This window comes from Salvelinus alpinus, chromosome 11, assembly GCF_045679555.1.
Source record: "Salvelinus alpinus chromosome 11, SLU_Salpinus.1, whole genome shotgun sequence".
NCBI classification, from domain to species: Eukaryota; Metazoa; Chordata; class Actinopteri; order Salmoniformes; family Salmonidae; genus Salvelinus; species Salvelinus alpinus.
In genome coordinates, this window is record NC_092096.1 from 45,530,240 (window position 1) to 45,556,074 (window position 25,835).

Below are 25,835 nucleotides of genomic sequence, written 5' to 3' on the forward strand. Positions count from 1 at the left end.
TTGTGAGGAAAAAGCACACTTCACAATATTATAGCATTGCCCGACCTCAAGTTATTTACTTTTGTAACAACATGTATTCCTACTCTTCACTGTCTTTTGAAAATAGAATTTTGAGAGGCATCTGCCTGCAAGCAATGCTTGGGTTGACAAATTTCTAATTACAGTTGGCAGAGAAGCATACAATGGCTGAACATTGGTCTCAAAAGCCCGGAGAGAGAGTACTGTCTTCATGGCATAAATGAAGGGGGAACTTTCAAATATGCTTTTAGTCAAAGGTCATTCTCTCTCTCTATTGGCTAGGATACGATAAGAGTCCACTATTTTAGCCATTCTAGATTAGGTTTTCCAAAAAGGCCATGTTTTCTCTCGACCATCCTTGGTCCTTCTATCGGGTTAGTGTTTACGGTACACAGAAGAGCCGTACAGTTGAGTACAACCAAAAGAATCAGCAATCTAATCCTTTTATAGCTCTGTAAAGCCTGGATTGAAAACGATCCCTCAGCGTAAATAAATGGGCTATAAAATGTAATACCACTAGCCATTTGAGAGAAAACACCATGTTGTGAAAGATAGTGTTCCATTTCACATGTCAGAGGAAATATTGGGCTGTGTTCTTTAACGATCGGAGTCTCTAACTTTTAATGCTTCCAGTAAAGGAGTTATGAGCTGGATTATGCTTACTACTAGGAATAAAGGGTATTAGAAGCTAAAGGGCAGACAGAAGGCATAGAGAGGGATAACTTTTCAAATATTATTTAAAAGCATCCTTCCTTCCTCAATAGTAATAACTGATATGGCAGTGACATGACATAATTGGTGAAATTAAGCTAGTGGAAATGTTGTTTACACCAATCCAGTCATGTCAGATTAGTGATTCCTTTTAAGAAATAAAATAAGTGACAAATAATTAAACAGCAGCAGTAAAATAACAACAGTGAGGCACTATACAGGGGGTACCGGTACAGAGTCAATGAACGGGGGCACCGGTTAGTCGAGGTAATATGTACATGTAGGTAGAGTTATTAAAGTGACTATGCATAGATAATAAACAGAGAGTATCAGCAGTGTAAAAGGGGGCAATGCAAATAGTCTGGGTAGCCATTTGATTAGCTGTTCAGGCGGCTTATGGCTTGGGGTTAGAAGCTGTTAAGAAGCTTTTTGTACCTAGACTTGGAGCACTGGTACCGCTTGCCGTGTGGTAGCAGAGAGAATAGTCTATGACTAGGGTGGCTGGAGTCTTCCACAATTTTTAGGGCCTTCCTCTAACACCGCCTGGGATAGAGGTCCTGGATGGCAAGAAGCTTGGTCCCAGTGATGTACTGGGCTGTACGCACTACCCTCTGTAGTGCTTTGCGATCGGAGGCCGAGCAGTTGCCATACCAGGATGTGATGCAACCAGTTAGGATGCTCTCGATGGTGCAGCTGTAGAACCTTTTGTGGATCTGAGGACCTATGCCAAATATTTTCAGTCTCCGGAGAGTGAACAGGCTTTGTCATGCCCTCTTGACTTAGGGTTAAGAGCATGTGAACGTTGTGAGTAAGACCAAATCCCAGCTGTGTGACATTCATTATCTGAATAATTTACACTGTGGGACCAGAATTCAGTGTGAGTCAGTCAGGATAAACTTTTGGCTAAGCTGACGTATTTTCATCCAAATACAGTACCAGTTAAAAGTTTGGACACTCCTACTCATTCAAGGGTTTTACTTTATTTTTACTATTTTCTACATTGTAGAATAATAGTGAAGACATCAAAACTATAAAAACACACATCAAGTAGTAAACTAAAAAGTGTTATACAAATCCAAATATATTTTAAATTTGAGATTCTTCGAAGTAGTCACCTGGAATGCATTTCAATTAAAAGTTGTACCTTGTTGAAAGTACATTTGTGGAATATCTTTCCTTCTTAATGCATTTGAGCCAATCAAATGTGTTATGACAAGGTAGGGTTGGTATACAGAAGATAGACCTATTTGGTAAAAGACCAAGTCCATATTATGGCAAGAACAGCTCAAATAAGCAAAGAGAAACGACAGTCCATCATTACTTTAAGACACATGAAGGTCAGTCAATACGGACCATTTCAAGAACTTTGAAAGTTTCTTCAAGTGCAGTCGCAAAAACCATCAAGCGCTATGATGAAACTGGCTCTCATGAGGACCGCCACAGGAAAGGAAGAACCAGAGTTTCCTCTGCTGCAGAGGATAAGTTCATTAGAGTTAACTGCAACTCAGATTGCAGCCAAAATAAATGGTTCAAGTAACAGACACATCAACATCAACTGTTCAGAGGAGACTATGTGAATCAGGCCTTCATGGTCAAATTGCTGCAAAGAAACCACTACTGAAGGACACCAATAAGAAGAAGAGACTTGCTTGGGCCAAGAAAAACAAGCAATGGACATTAGCAATGGACATTTTTGGTTCCAACCACCGTTTCTTTGTGAGATGCAGAGTAGGTGAACAGATGATCTCCACATGTGTGGTTCCCACCGTGAAGCATGGTGGAGGAGATGTGATGGTGTGGGGGTGCTTGCTGGTGACATTGTCTGTAATTTATTTAGAATTCAAGGCACACTTAACCAGCATTCTGCAGCAATACGCCATCCCATCTGGTTTGCGCTTAGTGGGACTATCATTTGTTTTTCAACAGGACAATGACCCAACACACCTCCAGGCTGTGTAAGGGCTATTTGACCAAGAAGTAGAGTGATGTAGTGCTACATCAGATGACCTGGCCTCCACAATTCCCTGACCTCAACCCAATTGAGATGGTTTGGGATGAGTCCGACCGCAGAGTGAAGGAAAAGCAGCCAACAAGTGCTCAGCATATGCGGGAAGTCCTTCAAGACTGTTGGAAAAGCATTCCAGGTGAAGCTGGTTGAGAGAATGCCAACAGTGTACAAAGCTGTCATCAAGGCAAAGGGTGGCTACTTTGAAGAATCTCAAATATAAAATATATTTTGATTTGTTTAACACTTTTTTGGTTACTACATGATTCCATATATGTTATTTCATAGTTTTGATGTCTTCACTATTGTTCTACAATGTATTAATAAAAAAGAACCCTTGAATAAGTAGGTGTGTCCAAACATTTGACTGGTACTGTATGTTGAAACAGTAGGTCGCTACTTTGCTCATAATAAATAACCCTTGTTTCATTGTGCTCAGAAAATTACTTTTTATTCCTTGTGAAAATACCTGTCTCAGAATTAAAATTCAATGTACTTAAGCTGCAATAATGGTCGGGGGAGCTTGGCAGCCAGCCACATCGTGATCTCACGGTTCGGAGCAGTGGTGGTACAGCCCGCCGAGAGAGAGAGCGGGAGTGAAAGGGACAGGGAGAGGGAGTTGGAGGCAGAGATTGAGACAAAGGCAGAGACAAAGGCAGAGACAAAGGCAGAGACAAAGACAGAGACAAAGACAGAGAGAGAACAAGAGGGGAGAGAGAGATAGAGGTCGACTGCAGTTCCACCACACGCATTGCCCCTGAAAGGACCCTGGCGCTCTAGCACAATTCTGCAGCTTCAGTGACATTCAGGCGTACCAAGTCCATCTATTTAGATTTACTCCCATTGTGTTTCGTACAGAATCCATCTAGCAATGACAAGCGGCGGTGGGAAAACGGGGGAGATTTATTGGGCTTTAAAGGTATTTAATTCCCCATTTGTGAAGTGGCTGCCGGGAGTGATGAGTGTGTGAGGGGTGGGGAAAACCTGGTGACAGTAACTTTACTTTTGGCCCCTGACATTCTGCTCCAATCAATCAAACCCACTAGGTTTCATTGTCTGATGAAATCACAGAAAAAGGATTATGTTTTTGTGAACGCACTGAACCAAAGACAACTCCAGCCTCCACTTCCCTTCTCCCTCCCCGGTCGAAGATGAGACTTTGGCGAATCCTGGCTGACGAGTCACCTCACCTTGTCTGCGGTCTAATGAGTTTACGGTGCGTTGGTGAGATACTGACCTTTTCCGAGCTGCGTCCATATTAAATGCCAAAATGATTACAGTTCAGAGATACGGCGGCGGGGGGGATGACGGTCCTTTCAATCAAGCCTGCTGTCACTGGATGAATGTTTCATTTTTACTTTGCATGGGGCAGATTGGAAGGATTGGGGATTTGGGTTTGCCGGGCGTGACCGGTGAACAGGTTCTCCACGGGAAGCCATCTTCACTTTTTTCCCCGTATGCCAGCTGCCATGTGAGGACTGGCTTTGCTGAACGGTAGGGTGTCAGGGCTGTGACACTTTTGTAATGACTGGATTAAAGGGTTCCGGAAAAATAACATTACATGGCGAGACTTGAGGCTTAAATAAACTCCATGACACATTACACAATGAGTGACAATGAGTGACACAATGAGTTTAGAGGGCAGCCAGCCTCTCTCTTGTACACATGAGCCTAAACTGTTGCGGTTGCATACTCTATGGCATCTTAGTTCATCGAAAAACAGTCATCTTTCTCCGATAACATCTCCAATCTGACCTAAATATGCAAACAAGTAGGACACAAACAGATAGGAAACATACTGAAGCCTCATGTTTACCTCATATTCTTGTGAAAACTTCAGGTTGTCGTTGGCTTTCAATCGCTCCAGATGATCGGCCAGGTCCAAAATGGGGATTGGTGGGTGGTTGGCCATGCCTATCAATCAAACGGACAAGAGGTCAGTCGCCAGGGGTAAGGGGTTGCTACCACAGTTACAACCAGTGAATCATTAGAAAAGCAGCATGTGTGTAAGAGGTGGAAGTGATCGTTGTTAGGCCAGTTTTTCACTCAAAGCAGTGGCATGCTCATAGGAAGATATGACAGGAAAGGAAGCCAATGACAATTAATGAAGCACACTTCACTTCCTGTAACACTTCCTATTGTGAGAGAAGAATGTTATTTACCGGCGAGAGTTAACATGACGCAGACACAAAGAAATGCACAAACAAACCAAACGACAACGAAACTAATCAAAAGGTTAGGCCGAAATGTTGTCTGCTTTGATGACTGGGGGTGTCATTATTTAACTCTGCCTCCTGCGATAGGTGACATGGCAATGAGTAACGTGTGGATTAGATGGGGGTGAGATTGACTACAAGCCTATGTAGAAAGGAGGAAGACAGCGGGATGGGAAAAAACCCGTAACAAAACAAAAGAGAGAAAAGAAGAATGTGACGAATGCATAAACAAGACCAACTAACTTGACAAATGGAAGTTACTGGGGTAACTAGGGTCACCTGAACCTGCGGAGGAAACGGTGGTATAAATAAAATGTTGCAGACGATTGTAGCAATGTGATGATTATTTTGTTTTAGGGCTAGAAACAGTTGGGGAAGGGGTCTGAGGGAAACTAAAGTTCTACATTGTATCATCTAAAATGTCCCATTGATCAGTTAGTACCGCACACATTGACATGCTAGAAGCTAGCCTACGCCACAATACGTACATCAGGGGGAAAGAAATTAAAACACTCAACAAAACAGAGCAGAAGAGGCAATTCAAAGACACTGAAGAACCGAGTCAAGCGATCACACAATCCCATAATGAAATCCATTCGGACCATCAGATATCATACAAAGCCTGCAGGCAGGAAGATTCAGCTTCCATAAAAACTTTAGTGGACTTTACTTTGACATGGTAGAACTGACATTGTTAAATGTAAATAGTGTTAGCACTTCAGGGTTCGTGACGGCAGTGTCCGCACAAAGGGCTGTTACCGTGTCCCAGATAGCTGAGGTTTCATAATAGCCGGGACACAGGCGCCGTTTTGCCCACTCTCCCGTCTGAGACAGGTGTCTGTCAGTGGTCTTTTCATCTACCCTGATAACACAAGTAGCCATTAGCTAAAGGAAAAAACGGGGCCTATTTTCTTGTGTGCTCTCACTCGCGCTCTCTCTCTCTCTCTCTCCGGAGGGTGTTTCTATCAGCCTCTACCGCTCAAGACTCATTTTCAGCCGCCGGTTGACAATGGAACAATCGTTCGCCGAGTGGCGTCATGCACACATCAAGCGTCCTCAGAATGGAGATGTGCATTGAGGAGCAGCGACGTGCGAGAGGGATGAAAAGAGGGAGGGAGTGAGGGAGGGAAGAGAAACGCGGTATAATGTAGCACCAATCAGCGTTGGAGAGGAAGCTATAAAAGAGGGAGACAAAGATGTTTGGACCTCTCCAGCAAGTCGAGAGACACTTTGAGAGGCTCTTTGGAAAATGAGAAGGGTGTGTGAGACTAATCAAGATGGTTGTAGAGGATTCCGGAATAGTTCCAGAATGGGGAAAGTGTGGAGGTTTAGCTCACTCTGAACTCGGCTTCTCAAAGTGGAAACTGAGAGGTGGGAAAAAGGCCCCCTCTTGCCAAGTTTGTAATTGCCAGTAATGGATATAAGGTCATTGAGAGTAGGGGTTTCATAAATATTCATAGTCTTTATAATTTATTCCTCTTTCATACGAGCTGACCTGAAAAATATGGCTTTAACATTCCAACATTCTTAGCAGTACCCGAACACCTGTCATACTGCTCTCACTACCAAGTTGAGCGTGTCTCTTCACTCAAAAAAGGTAGCTGGGAGAGAATACATTGGCTCTCCTCTGGACAAATAGACTGTGACGGCCATCTTTTCCCCCTCGGTGACAAAAAGGGTCCCTTGACCAGGCAGCTCAGGCATGACAGATGTTCACCTCGCCGCAGAAGGTCAAAAGGGAGGGGACGTTTGTGTTCACAGCTTGTCACTGGCCCGCTCTTCCCTCCACTGGCCTAATACAGGATGTAATATGGTATTATGACACTGTCATAGTATTGTAGTCTTCAACTCACCTCTAACTTTGACTTCCAACATGCTAAGCTGTCACTCTGAGGAGACTAGTGTTAGCTTGGCAAAGGCCGCACAGACAGATGATGTTAACTGCCATGAAAGTGTTAGTCTTACACCTCATTCTCCAGCATCTCCCTCTCTCTCATTTTTGACTATGTGTTTTTTCTCTGCCACCTGTCCATTTTCCACACTTTGAACATTGACCCCACAGAATGTTCTAGTCACAAGAACTCCGTGAGAAGTGTTGGTTTAGCATTTAGAAGATCACATTCACACACTCCCGAAATGATAACTAACCTCATTCACAATTTGATAAATTACATTCATTCTGCACCTTTAAGTCAGGTAAAGATTAGTAACTACATTCTTCTTATTTTGACTTTAAAAAGTAATTGAGTTAATTGGATCTAAGAAGCCCTGCAGTGGTTGGTGTGATTGATGTTTGCTTTCACAATGGGTGAGATGGAAGTGATGGGTGTGAGCCCTTACCAGGCGTTTGGAAGTTCATGCGTCGAAGCTCCACAGGGTCTGTGGGGTTATGAGACAGCATCTCCTTACTGTTGGGCAGACTTCCCTTTCTAGCTTCGGATTCTGCCCTTTTCCTGTGGGGAAAAAACATGTAAAACATCAATACTGTTATTTCAGCTTTTTTTAAACATTTTAAGTTATATAATTTATTTGGTGCATTTTCCTTCCCTGTTGAAGATATTCCCTTACATTAATATAATCAAATGTATGCATTTTACATATTCAATATAATGTCTTAATGATAAATTACATCAGATGTTCCAGGATAGTTCAAGTCCTCCTTTAATCCGACAGATTGTGTTATCTTTAGTATACGTGGGGATCAATGCTACTTTTAGTGGGACATATATCGTAATGTTCATAAATGCTTATCAGATTAACAATTCTAGAGGCAGAAAGTTAAAGCCCGGTGATTAACTTCAGTGCATCTTTAATTCCTTCCGACAATAAGAACAGAGTTTAAATAATTCCACATCATGCTTATAAGAAGATATCGAGGTGCCATATGTATTCAGACCTAAGATTAACCTACACGGAAGATGGAGATTTCATCAATGAACTATAATCTGTTTAAATAGGGGATTTAATACTTTTTACCACTTGCAATCGTTACCAAAGAGCTTTGACAAAGGGATCTGCCCAAAGACTCAATACATTTGATCTGTGTAACGAGAAGTGTACAGAGTACAAGGGGGACTATCACTCTACTACGAGTGACCTTTTAAATAGTTCATCATCATTTGACTTCTGACCTCCAACCTCTCCTAGTCAGGGCTAAGTAAAATCACTGGCCTGTGACCTTTGCATTATATGGGAAGCAATGAGGCTTGTGTAAACAGCCTTGGGGATCAATGGTGTAATGGTCAGGAACAACAACAAAAGACGAAATGGGTCGTGCGAGGTCGATACCGCCCTCTGAGGTCATCGTTGCATGCGTTTTAACACATGCAGACGGGACCATACAGAATGACTCAAGCCTCCATACGATTTGCTACATTTGGTGGAGAATACGGGCAACAACCAAAGAAGGCTGAAAATGATAGACTCTGTGTTCAGATGTACCCATGCTATGTCTAACATTGTGAGAGTGTGGTAAATCTACCTTAACTAGAACCTACAATGTAATAGCCATCTAGCGAATGTAATGTAATAGCCATCTAGCAAATGTAAAATGCAATGCAATGATTGGGGAGTAGTTGTGCGGGGAAAGATGGAAAAATGCTGTTAAAGTGCTTTCCTGGCCAGTGAGTACATTTGGCTGTGACGTCATACTGTTGAAGAAATATATCTATTTTTGATATATTATTGGCATTCAATGTTCATGCCAACTAGCATTTTGAGAATTAAGGAGAAAGTGAGGGGGAGCAGTCAAGGCATTGTAATGCATGCAGGTCTGTTCTAGGCAGAAAAGTAAGTTGTATCTTGCGGACAAATGGTGTTGGAATCTAAGAAACAGGGATTTCTAGCGGTTGTGTTCATCAGGAAATGACCCCGTCGTATTGAGACAGACAGGACAATCAGACGTGTTGGTGAGATGGCTCAGTATTCAGTGAATATCAAGATGAGGACATTACAATGTGTCAACTCTAATGACGAGGTAGGTTCTCGTCAAATGGGAATAATATCAAATATATTGATGTTTTAATGTAATGTAGGGCGAGAGTAACGAAAGCAATGAAAGATCACTTCAAATCTTTAAGATGAACTGTCCTGGCTGATCAAATATACGGTGTCAATTCAAATACAAGCATTTGGCACTTGGGTCTGAATTCAATCAATGCACACAGCTGACTTTTGAAAGAGCGTTGGATTTGCACAGCAGTGGAAAACCGCTTCCTGCAATGATTGAACTCTGTCCAACAAGATAGAATGTAGGAAATGTTGTCAAAGGGATACTAAAGGGTTGAGGTGGGGGTTGTTGTGGTATTGTCAGTATATCACATCCTTTCGCTCTTACCTGTCTGGTTTGCTGCTCCATTCGTAAGCAGGGAAAAGAAAGCATGACAGGACGTTAGCTGGCACGACAACATGACCCGTCGCTATGACGACTGAATAATCTTGACAACAGTATCACGCCCCATAGGCTGAGGTTGAAGTATAGCATTCATATTTTATACTGTATTGTACCATTTGAACAAGTGGAAATACATGTGTCTAACTACAAAAAATAACAATCGTATCTCAATGTTGATTGGCGTGCAAGATTAGCATTGCTTCGCTACTGACACCACGCTCAATTATTCCCCTTTGGTTATTTGTTGTTTCAAATACTATAATTTCATCACAGGTGCAATCCAAAGATATATCTCTTTTTTTGGGGGGGGGGGGGGTCCTTTCAGGTGGTTGATTGTAACTCAAGCATGGAAGGTCTCTGTGTGTCTGTTTCTATGCTGAAGAATAACTGCATCAAGGCAACAACACATGACAATAGAAATAATGTGCCTGCATGAAGCATTGAAGAAACTCCATAGAAAAACCTAGATAATATCATTTGACTTTATATGGCCTTTCCCCTTACCCGTCGTAAAAAAAAGCCACTTATCTTCGTTGTGATCTGTTTTGGGGTCTGGAACACAGGGAACCATGACCTTCAGCTCAGATTAACATAAAACATTTTATGATCTGTATCCAAGTGTGGATGTAGGTGTGCATCTTCCTGTGACTGATTTATACAGTTCATCAGCGATGCTGTGTTGCTATGATCTTGTCCTTTCCCTTGCCTCAACACACACAGTAATGTTGTCATTTTCTCTTCACACAGGGCACCAATTCTATCACATTGATCTTGACAAGTGATATATCTCCTGGTTATGGACCGGAAAGTCCCGACACGCTGGTGACATTGACTTGGTCATTGTTGTGTAAATCTGCCTGGGCACAAACAGAAAACAGAGAAGCCTCCCCCTGCCCTCTATGTTAATTCCATGCCCGAAAGTTAGTTCAATACTCTTCTCGGGTGCCTCTGACATTGCCCGTCCAACATGGAAGCCCTGGGACAACCAAACAGTCACACACGCCTAACAATTTAAGGTAAATAGCCATAAGACTCAATGATGTTGAATTGGTATTGGTATTTTTAATGTTGGATTGATGTTGGTATATTTAATGAATATCTATGCATTCAGGGATACTTTGCATGTTCTTGTGTGGTGTTGAGTGGACAACATACCTATTGATAGACTGACTATAAGCCCAGATTCACCAAAGTCTTCTCTCAAGACTGATTCTCTCAGTAATGCGTTAATATGCTCTACAGTGTCATTCAATGTGGATGCTATGGAGACTGCTCCACGTGGCCCAAAGCAGTATTCACTCAAGGTTGAAAATAGACAAGGGAGAAGCTAGGATAGAGAGAGATGTGTCCTTGTGAAGCACCAGGGCAACAAGGGGTCAACCAAGCAAGCCAAGAGCGTGGTTCTCTTGTGTGTGTGTGGGGGGGGGGGGGGTTCAGAGGTGGCCTTAGGGCCTGTTCTAAAGCAGCATTCGCATGCACTGACACGTAGCAGATACTCTGAGCACTCCCCTCCTACGCCTAACTGATGAGCGGTGACAGCTAACGGCCAGCTTCTGCCGGGTTCCAGAACAAGAGATGCTCAGATCTTTTCTCTGTGTGTGTGTGTGTGTGTACAGTGCCTTGCAAAAGTATTCATCCCCCTTGGATTTTTATTAGGATTTAATGTAATAGACAAAATCTTTCAAAAAATGCAATATATATTTTTTTTTACGGAAAAGTGGTGCATGCATATGTATTCAACCCCTTTGCTATGAAGCCCCTAAATAAGATCTGGTGCAACCAATTACCAATTAAGTCACATAATTAGTTAAATAAAGTCCACCTGTGTGCAATCTAAGTGTCACATGATCTGTCACATGATCTCAGTATATATACACCTGTTCTGAATGGCCCCAGAGTCTGCAACACCACTAAGCAAGGCGCACCACCAAGCAAGCGGCACCATGAAGACCAAGGAGCTCTCCAAACAGGTCAGAGACAAAGTTGTGGAGAAGTACAGATCAGGGTTGGGTTATAAAAAAATACCCAAAATTTTGAACATCCCATGAGGCACCATTAAATCCATTATTAAAAAATGGTGTTTGCCTAAAGGCATGTGAGAGACTAAAATTGAGCTTTTTGGCCATCAAGGAAAACGCTATGTCTGGCGCAAACCCAACACCTCTCATCACCCGAAAACACCATGGTGGGAGCATCATGCTGTGGGGATGTTTTTCCATCGGCAGGGACTGGGAAACTGGTCAAAATTGAAGGAATGATGGATGGCGCTAAATACAGGGAAAATCTTGAGGGAAACCTGTTTCAGTCTTCCAGAGAGTTGAGACTGGGACGGAGGTTCACCTTCCAGCAGGACAATGACCCTAAGCATACTGCTAAGGCAACACTCGAGTGGTTAAAGGGGAAACATTTAAATGTCTTGGAATGGCCTAGTCAAAGCCCAGACCTCAATCCAATTGAGAATCTGTGGTATGACTTAAAGATTGCTGTACACCAGCAGGAACCCATCCAACTTGAAGGAGCTGGAGCAGTTTTGCCTTGAAGAATGGGCAAAATCCCAGTGGCTAGATGTGCCAAGCTTATAGAGACATACCCCAAGAGACTGGTAGCTGTATTGCTGCAAAAAGTTGCTCTACAAAGTATTGACTTTGGGGGGGTGAATAGTTACGCACGCTCAAGTTTTCAGTTTTTTTTTGGTCTTATTTCTTGTTTGTTTCACAATAAAAAACATGTGCTAGGCATGTTGTGTAAATCAAATGATACAAACCTCCCAAAAAATCAATTTAAATACCAGATTGTAAGGCAACAAAATAGGAAAAATGCCAAGGGGGTGAATACTTTCGCAAGCCACTGTATGTGTTTGTTTGAGAGTGCTTGTGTACATGTAAATGTGGGTGTGTGTGATTGAAAGTGCATGGTATATGTGTGTGTGTGCGCCTGTGCGTGTGATTGAGCGTGTATCTTTTCTGAAAGGTAGACTGTGTGTGACAGTGTATTTGAATGTACTTAATGTGCCTCTACCTCTCTCACCTTCTTGTGTTGTGTGTGTGTGTGTGTGTGTGTGTCTCTTTCTCCAGTCCTTACCTCTTGTACAGGAGGATGGCGATGACGATGCAGATGATGAAGACAACAGCGAGCACTGGGCCCACTACCCAGATAAGTCCCTCCTCCTCGTCAATGATTGGCTGGGGGTCGAGGTCAGCTGACACAAGAGGGTCAGAGTAGGGGCTTGTGGCATACATGGTCTGGGAAGGAGAGGAAGGGGAGTGGTATTAGTCATCACCCTGTAATTTTGTTATGGCTCTCAGACTACAGATTACGTGAGAGAGGCATTAAACCACATGTGTAACTACTAGTGGGATCATTTATTTAAAAAACAAACATTTAATAGGCTAGTAACTACATGTAAGTAGAATACAGCAGAGTAGAGTAGAGGACGAACTTGGGAAATTATTTGAGCACCACAATGCAGTTACCCAAGTTGTGCAGAATAGGATAGGAAATACTTTTGGCTGACTCCAATGCCACTATTCCTCTGCCTACCGTGACTTTGAAAACACATTTTGTGATCCCAGTTCAGACTAGGTTCCTTATCATTCCTCAACATAAAATGATCTCCTCCTCTACAGTGTCTAGAAAAACAACCTGCACTCTCTCACATCTCTATCCTCACAGAGGAACTCCGATCAGTAGAACTCAGCCCTTCTGTGAGGCCACTGAAAGTTTCCAACTTTCATCTTAGAACACGTAGATTCGGTCAGTCTGACTTTCACAAAGACATTGGGACAACCTGTATGTGACGTCTAGGCCACCATTAGGCGATTCAAAGTTATTGTGTCAATGCTAATTTACCAATTCACCTCTCCAAACGATATGGGTATGTGGTAATACTGTGTCTTTAATATCTCTCATTTCTGCCCTGAATGAGTTCCGTCACGTCATTCTGAGGGGAACGAAATAAAGACTGTGGCTTTGGGGCAAAGAAAAAGCCAATCAGTGCTGTGGTGGATAAATTGGAGATTCCCTCCCATTTTGTCAGCCCACCCGCCTGCCATTATCATCCTCCTTTACCTGTAGTCAGGACTGGCGGAGTCCAAGACAGACTGCCGTAAAACCTCCCAGCTCATCAAATCCATCATTCTTCCACGTTTAGTCAACTAATCATGCCCCTTTCTCCTTTGACACACACACACACACACACACACACACACACACACACACACACACACACACACACACACACACACACACACACACACACACACACACACACTGGCTGCAGTGGAGGAGATAAAGGCATTCGCCCGTAGGCGCGCAATTAAAGAGGAGTCCCGTTATAGAGATATTCCTGCGATTGGCAGGAGCCTCTGTGGAATTTCCCCTCTGCAGTAGCAGACTCCGTTCTTTGCCGTGGCCCTTTTTCAGAGACCGGAGCTCAAAAGGACTCGACGTAACGCATCCATCCAAGGGAGGTGCCCCCTGCCAAGACACAGTGGATTTGGGTCTTTGACGTTTAACATGCAACTTTAAGCATGAAGGCGAAAGATTCCTGGCAAAGGAAATCGCCAGAGGGCCAACTGTAGTGCCTGTTTGAACTAATTCCTTTATGGAGTGGGGTGTCTTAAGAGAAGGGAAACAAAGGAAGAGGGAGAGAGAGAGAGAGAGAGAAGAGGTTTCTAAGAAAAAAAGAATAAAAAGGCATATACTTACATTTTCAGAGATATCGAGGACAGCAAGCACAAAGAAGATGTACTCTTGGCCGTTGGCGAGCTGCTTGTTTTCAAAGTCACCATAGATCTTGGTGTCTCCCAGAGTGAAGTCGGTGGGAAGGTCTTTGAAGTAGGCAGCGATGTAGGCTTTGGGCTCAGCTTGCCTCCGGAAGCGAAGGCCTCGGCTTGTTCGGTTAATCTCTTTCAGCAGCTAAAAGTGAAGAGTAGAAATGATGCAGACAGTCGATAAAAAGGAACAAAGACAGTTGTTTTACTGTCGCACAAACGTGGACACAAACACACACACACAGATCAAATCTGTGTTACATCCCTCCTGATTACAAAAGCTCAAACTACTGATTGCAACGGAAGAGGAAATATTACCATTTGGATTTCATTTGTCTTACACGGCAAGGATTTTCGACATGTGTGGATTTACCTAAATGAGATTCTAGAATAATCATTAGTACTGTCAAACATTTCAAAAGGATTTTAAGTAATCAAAAATCAGATTTATTTAAGAAAGGAGAAAATGTTTTGATGTTCCAGTGGCTCTGCCGTTTCTGTGTGTGTGTGTTTGTGAGTGTACACGTGTGTGTATGTGCATGCATGTGTGTGTATTGTGTTCCTGACTGGCTCAGGGTGAAATCCTTGGCCCTGATGTCACAACACATATTTTTTTTTTGGCTCCATTGGCGTTAAAAAGAGGACGAGGGCTAAATTGCTAAAGCATTGCATAACCTTTGAAGAAAAGAGAGGCAAATATGTTGTAAACTGACTAATTTTGCAGTACTTGTGGATAGGTAAGGATATATTACGTTGATATATTCCTCAGATACCAGAACCATCACAATTGCATGATGGCTTATAGTCACTGGAATGCACTTATTTTAATTGTATATTAGCGAATACCCTGTGGCATGCTAAACAACAAGGGTTAATATAGGTGGGGTTACTCATTGAAAGTGCTAAGAGCACCAACTGTACTATGTTTTGATTTAACTTCTTATGGCTGCAGGGGCAGTATTGAGTAACTTGGATGAAAAGGTGCCCAGAGCTGCCCAGAGTAAACTGCTTGCTCCTCAGTCCCAGTTGCTAATATATGCATATTATTATTAGCATTGGATAGACAGTCTGAAGTTTCTCAAACTGTTTGAATGATGTCTGTGAGTATAACAGAACTCATTTGGCAGGCAAAAACCTGAGAAAAAAATCCAACCAGGAAGTGGGAAATCTGAGGTTTGTAGGTTTTCAACTCATCGCCTATCGAATACACAGTGGGATATGGGTCAGTTTGCACTTCCTACGGCTTCCACTAGATGTCAACAGTCTGTAGAACCACCTTGTCTGATGCTTCTACTGTGAAGTGGGGCCGAATGAGAGAGGAATGAGTCAGGTCTATCATGACCTGAACATGCTCTGACCATGCGCGTTCACATGAGGGAGCTCTGTTCCATCGCACTTCTGAAGACAATGGAATTCTCCGGTTGGAACTTTATTGAAGATTTATGTTAAAAACATCCTAAAGATTGATTCAATACATCGTTTGACATGTTTCTACTGACTGTTCCGGAACTTTTTGACATTTCGTCTGCTTTTAGTGAACGCGCTTCCTGACTTTGGATTTGTTTACCAAACACGCTAACAAAAATAGCTATTTGGACATAAATGATGGACATTACCGAACAAAACTAACATTTCTTGTGGATGTGGGAGTCCTGGGAGTGCATTCCGACAAAGATCAGCAAAGGTAAGTGAAGATTTATAATGCTATTTATAACTTTTGTTGACTCCACAATTTGGCGGGTAACTGTATGGCTTCCTTTTGTGGCTGAACGCTGTTCTCAGATTATTGAATATTGTGCTTTTGCCGTAAAGCTTTTTTGAAATCTGACACAGTGGTTGCATTAAGAACAAGTGTATCTTTAATTCTATGTAAAACATGTATCTTTCATCAAAGTTTATGATGAGTATTTCTGTTATTTGATGTGGCTCTCTGCAATTTCTCCGGATATTTTGGAGGCATTTTTGAACATGGCGCCAATGTAAGCTGAGGTTTTTGGATATAAATATGAACTTTATCGAACAAAACATATATGTATTGTGTAACATGAAGTCCTATGAGTGTCATCTGATGAAGATCATCAAAGGTTAGTGATTAATTTTATCTCTATTTCTGCTTTTTGTGACTCCTGTCTTTGGCTGGAAAAATGGCTGTGTTTTTCTCTGATTTTGCAGTGACCTATCATAATCGTTTGTGGTGCTTTTGCTGTAAAGCCTTTTTGAAATCAGACACTGTGGTGGGATTAACAAGAAGTGTATCTTTAAAATGGTGTGAAATACTTGTATGCTTGAGGAATTTTAATTATGAGATTTCTGTTGTTTGAATTTGGCCCCCTGCACTTTCACTGGCTGTTGTCATATCGATCCCGTTAACGGGATTGCAGCCATAAGAAGTTTTTAACCGACCTGCAAGACCAGGTGTGTTGAATTTAGGCAATCACTTAACCGATTAATTAGCTCAGTTGGTCTGGTGAGGTGCCTAGTTGGAACAAAATCCTGCAGTACCTGCAGCACTCCAGGAACAGGGTTGCCTACCCCTGGCCTCAAGGTATCACTTAAACAACAATGCAATGGTGTTCTGTTCCTTGCTCAGCATGGGTAATTACACACACACACACACACACACGCACGCACACACACACACACACACACACACACACACACACACACACACACACACACACCGCCACTCCCATTATGTAAGTGGCCAGGAGCCTTACGCAACATCCAAATCAAAATACAGGGGTGAGTCCCCAAGGCGACTGCATTGTATCATAACAGAAAAATGCTGCTTCAGCATATTCGAACCAGTCTAACCCCCTCTCCACCCCCCCGTCTCCCCCACGTCTCAAACTGCATTGTTGCACTGCACTAATAGGACGACCTGTCATTATTTACCAACTAGCAACACCAGGCAACCTGGACAGAATGTGAATTAGGTCACACTTTTACAATGGCAGTGTGATTGCTTCCGCACAAAAAATGCAGAACTTGGCTTGCTCTTATGGGAAAGTGTAATGGTATGCAGTTCTACGCTCAAGTGTTATTGCTATAGGCTACAAGATAACGCTGATTCATGCCCAATGAAAACTGACATAAATAAGTGATTAAGGGAATGTATGTAAGGGTTTCATGTCTGCTTGACTTCCCGAAATGAACACATCGTATCAACGTGAGCCAAGCCAGCTACTCGGTCAGAACTCTAACTCCATATCTCTCTCTCTCTCTGGAGTGTGTGTGCGCCTGCCAAGTGTCTGCACTGGCTTTGGCACATGGGCCGGTGGCACTGTCCGATAATGTCTTCAATCATCTCCCATGTCAACAGTGCTAAATCCAACCGCCCTTGGGAAAAGTTGTGAAAAGGTGAGAGCCCGATATTGACAAACAAATCAATTCTGACGGGAGGGGGCGACTTTTGGGTAATCGTTCAAGGCGTGACACATCAGCCAAAATCGGCAGATGAGACTCAGCGAGACAACAGCATGGCTACCCAGACTATTTGCATTGCCCCTCTTTTACACTGCTGGTACTCTCTTTTGTTATCATCTATGCATAGTCATTTTAATAACTCTACCTACATGTACATATTTCCTCCGCTGAATACAACAGGTGTAGAACTTACAGTGAAATGCTTACTTACGAGCCCCTAACCAACAATGCAGTTAAAAATATGGATAAGAATAAGAAATAAAAGTAACAAGTAATTAAAGAGCAGCAGTAAAATAACAATAGCGAGACTATATACAGGGGTGTACCAGTACAGAGTCAATGTGACGGGGGCACCCGTTAGTTGAGGTAATATGTACATGTAGGTAGAGTTATTAAAGTGACTATGCATAGATGGTAACAACAGAGAGTAGCAGCGGTGTAAAAGAGGGGGGGGGGGGGGCAAGGCAAATAGTCTGGGTAGCCATTTGATTAGATGTTCAGGAGTCTTATGGCTTGGGGGTAGAAGCTGTTTAGAAGTCTCTTGGACCTAGACTTAGCGCTGCGGTACCGCTTGCCGTGTGGTAGCAGAGAGAACAGTCTATGACTAGGGTGGCTGGAGTCTTTGACAATTTTTAGGGCCTTCCTCTGACACTGCCTGGTATAGAGGTCCTGGATGGCAGGAAGCTTGGCCCCAGTGATGTACTGGGCCGTTCGCACTACCCTCTGTAGTGCCTTGCGGTCGGAGGCCGAGCAGTTGCCATACCAGGCAGTGATGCAACCAGTCAGGATGCTCTCGATGGTGCAGCTGCAGAACCTTTTGAGGATCTGAGGACCCATGCCAAATCTTTTCAGTCTCCTGGGGGGGAAAAGGTTTTGCCGTGCCCTCTTCATGACTGTCTTGGTGTGCTTGGACCATGTTAGTTTGTTGGTGATGTGGACACCAAGGAACTTGAAGAGCTCAACCTGCTTCACTGCAGCCCCGTCGATGAGAATGGGGGCATGCTCGGTCCTCTTTTTCCTGTAGTCCACAATCCTCTCCTTTGTCTTGATCACGTTGAGAGAGAGGTTGTTGTCCTGGCACCACATGGCCAGGTCTCTGACCTCCTCCCTATAGGCTGTCTCGTCATTATCGGTGATCAGGCCTACCACTGTTGTGTCATCGGCAAACTTAATGATGGGGATGGAGTCGTGCCTTGCTGTGCAGTCATGAGTGAACAGGGAGTACAGGAGGGGACTGAGCACGCACCCCTGAGGGGCACCTGTGTTGAGGATCAGCGTGGCGAATGTGTTGTTACCTACCCTTACCACCTGGGGGCGGCTCGTCAGGAAGCCCAGGATCCAGTTGCAGAGGGAAGTGTTTAGTCCCAGGGTCCTTAGCTTATTGATGAGCTTTGAGGGCACTATGGTGTTGAACGCTGAGCTGTCCAAAGACACTTCTGGAAGCGCTATCTGGAGACCCGCTTACTGCAATTCATTGAATGCCATCCATAGTATCTTATGAGTGCTAGGAATGCTTCACATGTGTTAGGCAGGTGAAGGCCATTAACATAGCTGAGAGACGGTCTATATGCGTTTGACGCATCACAGAGAGCATGCACACTTTACGGTTTGACGGCAAAATCCTTACGTAAGCTTTCTCCACTAATGTACCTGAGCATACACAGTGCATGAAAGCTTCTCAAATACCTAGACCGGCTAAATATAAATGTTGTCAAGTACTTTTGTGCATAACCAATGTGATACCTCTCCCTTGAATAAGGACAGACACAGAGGCCTGATGCAGCTCTTCAAGGTAATTTCAGTTGAGAGGGAGAGAGGAGGTGGGAAGGGGGGGGGAGTTGAGTTGCAGTGCACTTGATGACTACTCCATGTTCTACCTCATTTCCATATGAATAATGCTCTCTGCAGCTATTTGCATCAATCAACGAGCCCTGTCCCCAGGTTTCCCCACCCCCATCCTCTCCTATCTGCAGAGTTAAGAGCTGAGTTTTTCCTACCACCTTTCTTTTTAGTAAGACTTGAGAGAGCGATGAGACCTAGGCAGTCTCTACTGGATTTGGGATGAAGTTAACTCCATTGTAATTCACTCAGTATTGAGTCGTCATTGTGAATAAGAATTTGTTCTTAACTGACTTCCCTAGTTAAAAAAAATATTATAATATTGTGAATCCACAACAGGAATCAAATGGTAATGTCTAATAAGGACCTTTTGGAATCTGTATTCCAAAAGAGGTACCTACCTCTTCTAGGTTCATCTCATCTGGACTGTCCCAGGGTTTGTGGAACTTTCCTGTGCGCTGTTTCTTCAGAGGCACCACCACTATGTAGTATCCCCTAGAAAATGAGAGGGGAAAGAAAGAAAACACAAGCTTTTCAAGGTCATTGTCAGTTCACTCGACAATACGTTTACAATGCACCATTTTTACATGGTCACATGCTGAGTCTAGACAAAACAAACAAAGATCAAAGCATTCCGCTTCAGACACAACATTGTTTAGTCTCCATGGGGACCATAACAAGTATTTTTGTTGAGGAGCATCCTACTAATCCTGTAGGTGTAATAGGGTAGGAGGTGTTGAGGACAACAGACAAAGGCAACAAATGATTGCGACATTAGAGAGTTACGCTAGACCGTTATCATTCCATTAAGAGTTGGTTTTCTTCCATGTTTGTCTTTTAATTGAAGCATGATCAGAAAAATCGGGCACACTGTCACACCTCGCTGAAGACTCCGTGGGCTAATTAGCAGCCCTTCGCAAGGGAGAGAAGAGGAGCTGGAATTAGAGGGATTTTCATCCCTCCATCGGGCGGCAAGGGAGATAATAGCCTCTGCCAGACTTTTTTTGAGGGCTTCTCCTGGCTGGGCACAGTGCTAGCTAGCTTTAGCCAGGAAGGCAGTGTGGCAGGCTAATGGGAAGCTAATTAGCTTAAGCTCTGGCATGGGGGAGAGTGGGCCCGAGCGCATCCAGCAAGATCAAAACCCGAAATGGGTTTGAAATGCCAGTCTACAATTGGATCTGCATGTTGGCCTTTTGACAACCCAGAGCTTATTTGGAAAGTCAGGGAGAGACATTACAAGACTTAATACTGGGGAGTGGGATAAATTGGATGGGAGAATTCATGGTGTCATCCTCTCTGTGTTGAGGAAGGGATAACAAGAAAAACAGGCTTGATACAATGCAATGAATGTAAAATACAGAGTACAATTCTAAAGAAAGCAATGAAGTTCAGTGCTGATATTCTGACCTTTCAAACCCTGTCAAACAAACAAAGTGGTGAGAAATCTGTGAAAAATCTTGTCCCTTCCAGTTATTAGGTGCAACTATACAGATAACGTAACAGCAATGTGAGTGACATTGAGCAATAAGGAGAAATAAGCTTTAATGGTATCATGCTGATATAATTGAACCAAAAGATGAGCTGAAGGTAAATAAACAGATTAGGTCAGCCACCGAGACACATTAATTAAGTGCAATCAAATTAGGCTAAATAGCCAGCTCTGTAAGTACAAGTCTGCAATTAGCGATTAGCGTTAGCATTAGTTTTAATCCCCGCCACTCACCTGACTTTCTCTGAAGTCTGGACTGAGGGTAGTTCTACAGTGACTTTGCCGTCCAAGTTGGTCTTGCCAATCAGGTAGGGCTTGGTGCGCAGGATGTCAGGGGCGGTCATGGTGGAGACGCGGTGCTGGAGACCCCCAGCGCTGTTGCCCCGGTTGGTTAGCAGGAAGGAGTACTGTGTCTCGGGCTGTAGACCCGTGATCAGCTTCTGAGTGAGCTTGCCGTCCACCTCCACGCTCTGGCCGTCATCATAAAGGATCTGGATGTGCGATGGAAGGAAAGGGTGTGTGAATGTTGAGGATATGCACTAATTCGACACTTGAGGTCTGTTTAGTCAGGGACATGTCTGAACTTCTGCTCAATACGGTAGCTGGTTAAGATATTTATATGTAAGTGATAATCAACGAAGGGCTATACATTCTATGTAAAATAATGAATGACGTGGAAGGTGTGTTCCACGACCTGCTAGCGGAGTTGAACTAACCTTCCACGGAGTTGGAATATTTTCCAGAGAACACATACAGCCCCGAGTTGATTGTCCCTTTTATACCATGGCTATAATTGAAAACATTTGTCGCTAGACATGCGTTAATTTGCAGGTAGAAATCGGTTCAAAATCCACTGAAGTAGCTAGCAAGTTTACTAGATACACTATATATACAAAAGTATGTGGACACCCCTTAAAATGAGTGGATTTGGCTATTTCAGCCACACCCGTTGCTGACGGGTATATAAAATCGAGCACACACCTATGCTATCTTTGGCAGTAGAATGACCTTACTGAAGAGCCCAGTGACTTTCAACGTGGCACCGTCATAGAATGCCACCTTTCCAACAAGTCAGTTCATCAAGTTTCTGCCCTGCTAAAGCTGCCCCGGTCAACTGTAAGTGCTGTTATTTTGAAGTGGAAATGTTTAGGAGCAACAATGGCTCAACCATGAAGTGGTAGGCCACACAAGCTCACAGAATGGGCCGAGTGCTGAAGCACGTAGAGCTCAAAAATCGTCTGTCCTTGGTTGCAACACTCACTACCGAGTTCCAAACCGCCTCTAAAAGCAAAGTTAGCACAAGAACTGCACAGTGCCAACAGCCCCAATGCATAGTGCCATCTGTAAAGTTTGGTGGAGGAGGAATAATGGTCTGGGGCTGTTTTTCAACCCCATCGAACACCTTTGGGAAGATGTGGAACACCGACTGCGAGCCAGGCCATGATTTTTGAATGAGATGTTCGACGAGCAGGTATCCACATACTTTTGGTCATGTAGTGAAGCTACAGTAGTTGCCTTGCTAACCAAACAAACAGACTTGCTAGTTTAGCTAACCAAACCAATCAGTCCTAGCTTGCTATTATGAAAATCGAATTCAACAATGCCAATAATGTTTTTAATTCAACTTTTGCTTACAGGAAATAATGCACACTCTAGAATGCCCTTTAAGCCAATCAGAAACAAGTAATATTTTCTGGATTGCTGTCCTCAAACATTGTTGACTAAAATACGAAAAGCTCTTACTGTGAAGGGCTGAGCTGCATTATAGTTGTCTGGGATCTCCCAGGTGAGGAGCACAGCTGTCTTCATGGCAGCTTTCACATGAAAATTTTTTGCAAACACTGCTGAAAGAAAGGGGGAGCAGATGATTTAGACACGAAACAAACAACCCTCTCTAATGGATTCCGGAGCAACAAACATCTTACCTGAACATGTTTCCCGTTACAACCAGTCTGAAACCAGCACTAGAGTGGTCTTAGCAGGGCTACAATACTCCCATCTTACCTTAGCTTACTTTTATCTTACCTTTTAATTAACAGCAGCTCTTTAACCTAATGGCTCACCTTTGGCTTGAATGACAAGACATAGGACACATATACTTACTCCACCTGTTCATGATATCTTTCTTTCTTATGGGGTGGGAGGGCTATGTATACATACAGATGATTTTAAAACAATCCTGAGATCGGATGAATCTGTTTGTTCTTCTGCCACTATGGCTTGACGAGGTGGTTGCTGTTGGTGGTGGCTGTGGGGTGAAGTTGGATTGGTGGGCGGGAGGTTGAATTGGGGTGGGGTCCTACCTTGATCCAAGGGCTGTGTCCTGAACTGGACACTGGGGCTATAGGGGCCAGAGCCTTTGCTGGTGAAGGCACACATTTTGATATCGTAAGTGGTGTCTGCCTTGAGGCTGTCAAGGGTGACGGTGGACTCCGGGGCGGTGATGAAGAGTTCAGAGGGGCTCCGAGGGCTGTTGATGTCCTTGTACTGCAGGGCATACTTCGCGATAACGCCGTTGCGCTCCGCCAGTAACAGTGGATTCCAGCTCACCTGAATGGTGGTGGTAGTGCCGCCCTCGGCTACAATGCTTTGTGGGAAGCCGCTAGGCATATCTTCAGGGGTGCTGATTTCTTTGACCGTCTCCTCGCCGAAGCCCACCTTGTTACGGGCGGACAAGCGGAAGGTGTATGATGCCCCCTTGTGGATCTCTTTGGTGGTGTAGTGGTTCTCACGCTCTGGGAACTCAATGATGGTCAGAGGGTCGACATCTTTGCGGCCGAAGCGGAGGCGGTAGCCCTGCAGGGGGCCGTGGATTAAAGCCGGGGGGTGCCATTGGAGGAGGGCAGTGCCCATATTGGTGGGGCTGACCATGAGTCGAGGTTTTTCAGGTACTAAGAGAAGAGCAGTGACAAAACACAATTTTTAATACAAATACCATGTAAAGAAACCATTCAAACTGCCATAGCATTTTAAAAGGAATATCCAATGGACATTACGACAATTATGAGAGGATGATGACATCCCAAAACAACCCAAGCCATAATGCATGACAGCAAAATCTGATCTCCTTTCCTACTCAGCGTAAAGGGTTGTCATTGCCTGATGCTGTTATGACTTCATGAGTAGTCTTACCCAACCAAGGGAGCAGTAGATAGCTAACACCCTGTTTGCATAAATGCTAATGCTGTTTGCTTTGATACCTAACCAATATGGCATACCTGTGAAGCCTTTACTGAGTGAAGGCTCCTATCCCCCCCACCCCACACCAACACACACACACACACACACACACACACACACACTAGCCATTTGTATCTGTACGCCGGTGGAGGCAGGTGGAAGGCTTTACAGACAAGATTAGACGACAGCGCAATTATATGTCAAACACACACAGCAAAGTATTTCTGAATTGCCATTTGGATTGTGTCATGCCTCTCTCTCAAAAGAAACCAATGAGAGCAGAACAGACTGTCGGGCTGCCATTAATTCGGAAGTATTTTTCTTCCCCTATTTCCCCACCTGATTTTTCCATTAGTTCCTTAACCCCTGTGAGCATTCCAATGTCAAAGCGGCGGCTGAGCGGAATTACAATTGTTGTCATAATTGAGGTGGCAATTAGCCGCATTCACACTTTAATAGCCATGGGGGGAAAGGTCGATTAGCATTTTTTTTTGCTTCCTTTCACTGGGTGCAATTTTCACAGCTCTCTACAGCACAAATGCATTTTGGGATGATCACAGGGTACATTAGCAGAGGGGCAGGGGGAGATTTGTCAGTGATGACAGTTCTCTTACCTGCGCCAGTGGTGGTGATCAGCTTGGCCTTGCTGCGAGCTCCGTCTCCCTTTGTCGTGTAGGCTGCCACGGCAACTGAGTACATAGTCTCAGCCTGCAGCTCTGTGATGACCATTTCCTGTAGATTAGAATAATAGGGATTTTTTAGAACTCTTGCTAGGGATTGTGCCTCAATTTGGGCATTTTTGCAGAGTGGAGGTCATATTTTTGTACATGCATTTATGCTGTAATTAATTCAGAGGACATTATCTCACAGATATCAGCTCACTAATTAGTGAATGACTGGCAATGAACATGGTTGGTACAAAGCTGTCCTGCCACTATGTAGTCCACCATCCTTTGCTCAATGCATATGATCCTTGGCTCCATGCTAACAATCTGGACTGGTGGACGTGTCAGCATAGGTCACTCCATGCATTGAAAAGGCAAGGGTGTAAGTAGTGCAGTACCAATGGTAACATAGAGTATTATCTTTTTGAAACTAGGTCCCCTTTCGAAAATGTTGTTTATTATATTCAACACCGCTAAGCATTCATGAATAGCCTTGTAATGTTGGCTATGGATTTCTGTTAGTCAAGCCATTCCATATCAATTTACAAGTAGAAAACAAGCAGTTAGAGTATGTTTTTCTCTTTTTGTCTTAGCTGGATTCAGAACAGTTAGGAGGTAATGTGAGGTTCAATACAGTCAAAACCATGCGAAGGTCAGGAAGAGAGGAGACACAGAGCATGCAGGGGAACGAAGGGGGAACGGGATTAACTCTGTATTAGGTCTCTGTATCTACTCACATGTTCAGTTGAATCATCATATTCCCACTGATTAAGATGTGAGAGAGAGGAAAGAGAAAATACAAAACAAAGGCTAAGTACAGAGTCAGTGGTCACTAGTGAGATAGTAGAATAGAGAGAGCAGTAGAGGAGAAGCCACAGACAAGAAACATATACTGACGGATGATTTTACCCCTAAGAGATGTCATTCACTGAACACCAATAAGTTATTGATTATGTCAGTTCCATTGCACTTAAGGATGTGTGATTCATCACATTTCAATTAATGCCCCTACAGTGCTTTCGGAAACTATTCAGAACCCTTCCCTTTTTCCACATTTTGTTATGTTACAGATTTATTCTGAAATTGATTAAATTATTATAGATATTTTTTTACACACAATA

At 43.5% G+C, this 25,835-nt stretch overlaps 1 protein-coding gene across 33 annotated transcripts in view; it reads right to left on the reverse strand.

Annotated features, from left to right (window-relative positions):
• LOC139534247 (receptor-type tyrosine-protein phosphatase delta-like) overlaps positions 1-25,835 on the reverse strand; it is a 393,734-nt gene that overhangs the window by 37,219 nt on the left and 330,680 nt on the right. For 9 of the 33 annotated variants that reach the window (XM_071333216.1, XM_071333215.1, XM_071333224.1 and 6 more), the window contains 12 exons: positions 25,452-25,478; positions 24,664-24,781; positions 23,173-23,760; positions 22,613-22,710; positions 21,104-21,360; positions 19,782-19,875; positions 14,051-14,260; positions 12,425-12,585; positions 9,287-9,301; positions 7,291-7,403; positions 5,194-5,235; positions 4,551-4,648 (listed from right to left, as the gene is read on the reverse strand). In XM_071333216.1, coding sequence (XP_071189317.1) covers positions 4,551-4,648; positions 5,194-5,235; positions 7,291-7,403; positions 9,287-9,301; positions 12,425-12,585; positions 14,051-14,260; positions 19,782-19,875; positions 21,104-21,360; positions 22,613-22,710; positions 23,173-23,760; positions 24,664-24,781; positions 25,452-25,478 — 1,821 coding nt within the window. Of the gene's footprint in view, positions 1-4,550; positions 4,649-5,193; positions 5,236-7,290; positions 7,404-9,286; positions 9,302-12,424; positions 12,586-14,050; positions 14,261-19,781; positions 19,876-21,103; positions 21,361-22,612; positions 22,714-23,172; positions 23,761-24,663; positions 24,782-25,451; positions 25,479-25,835 lie in introns of all 33 variants that reach the window. The other 24 variants (XM_071333236.1, XM_071333229.1, XM_071333235.1 and 21 more) reach the window with 15 other exon arrangements.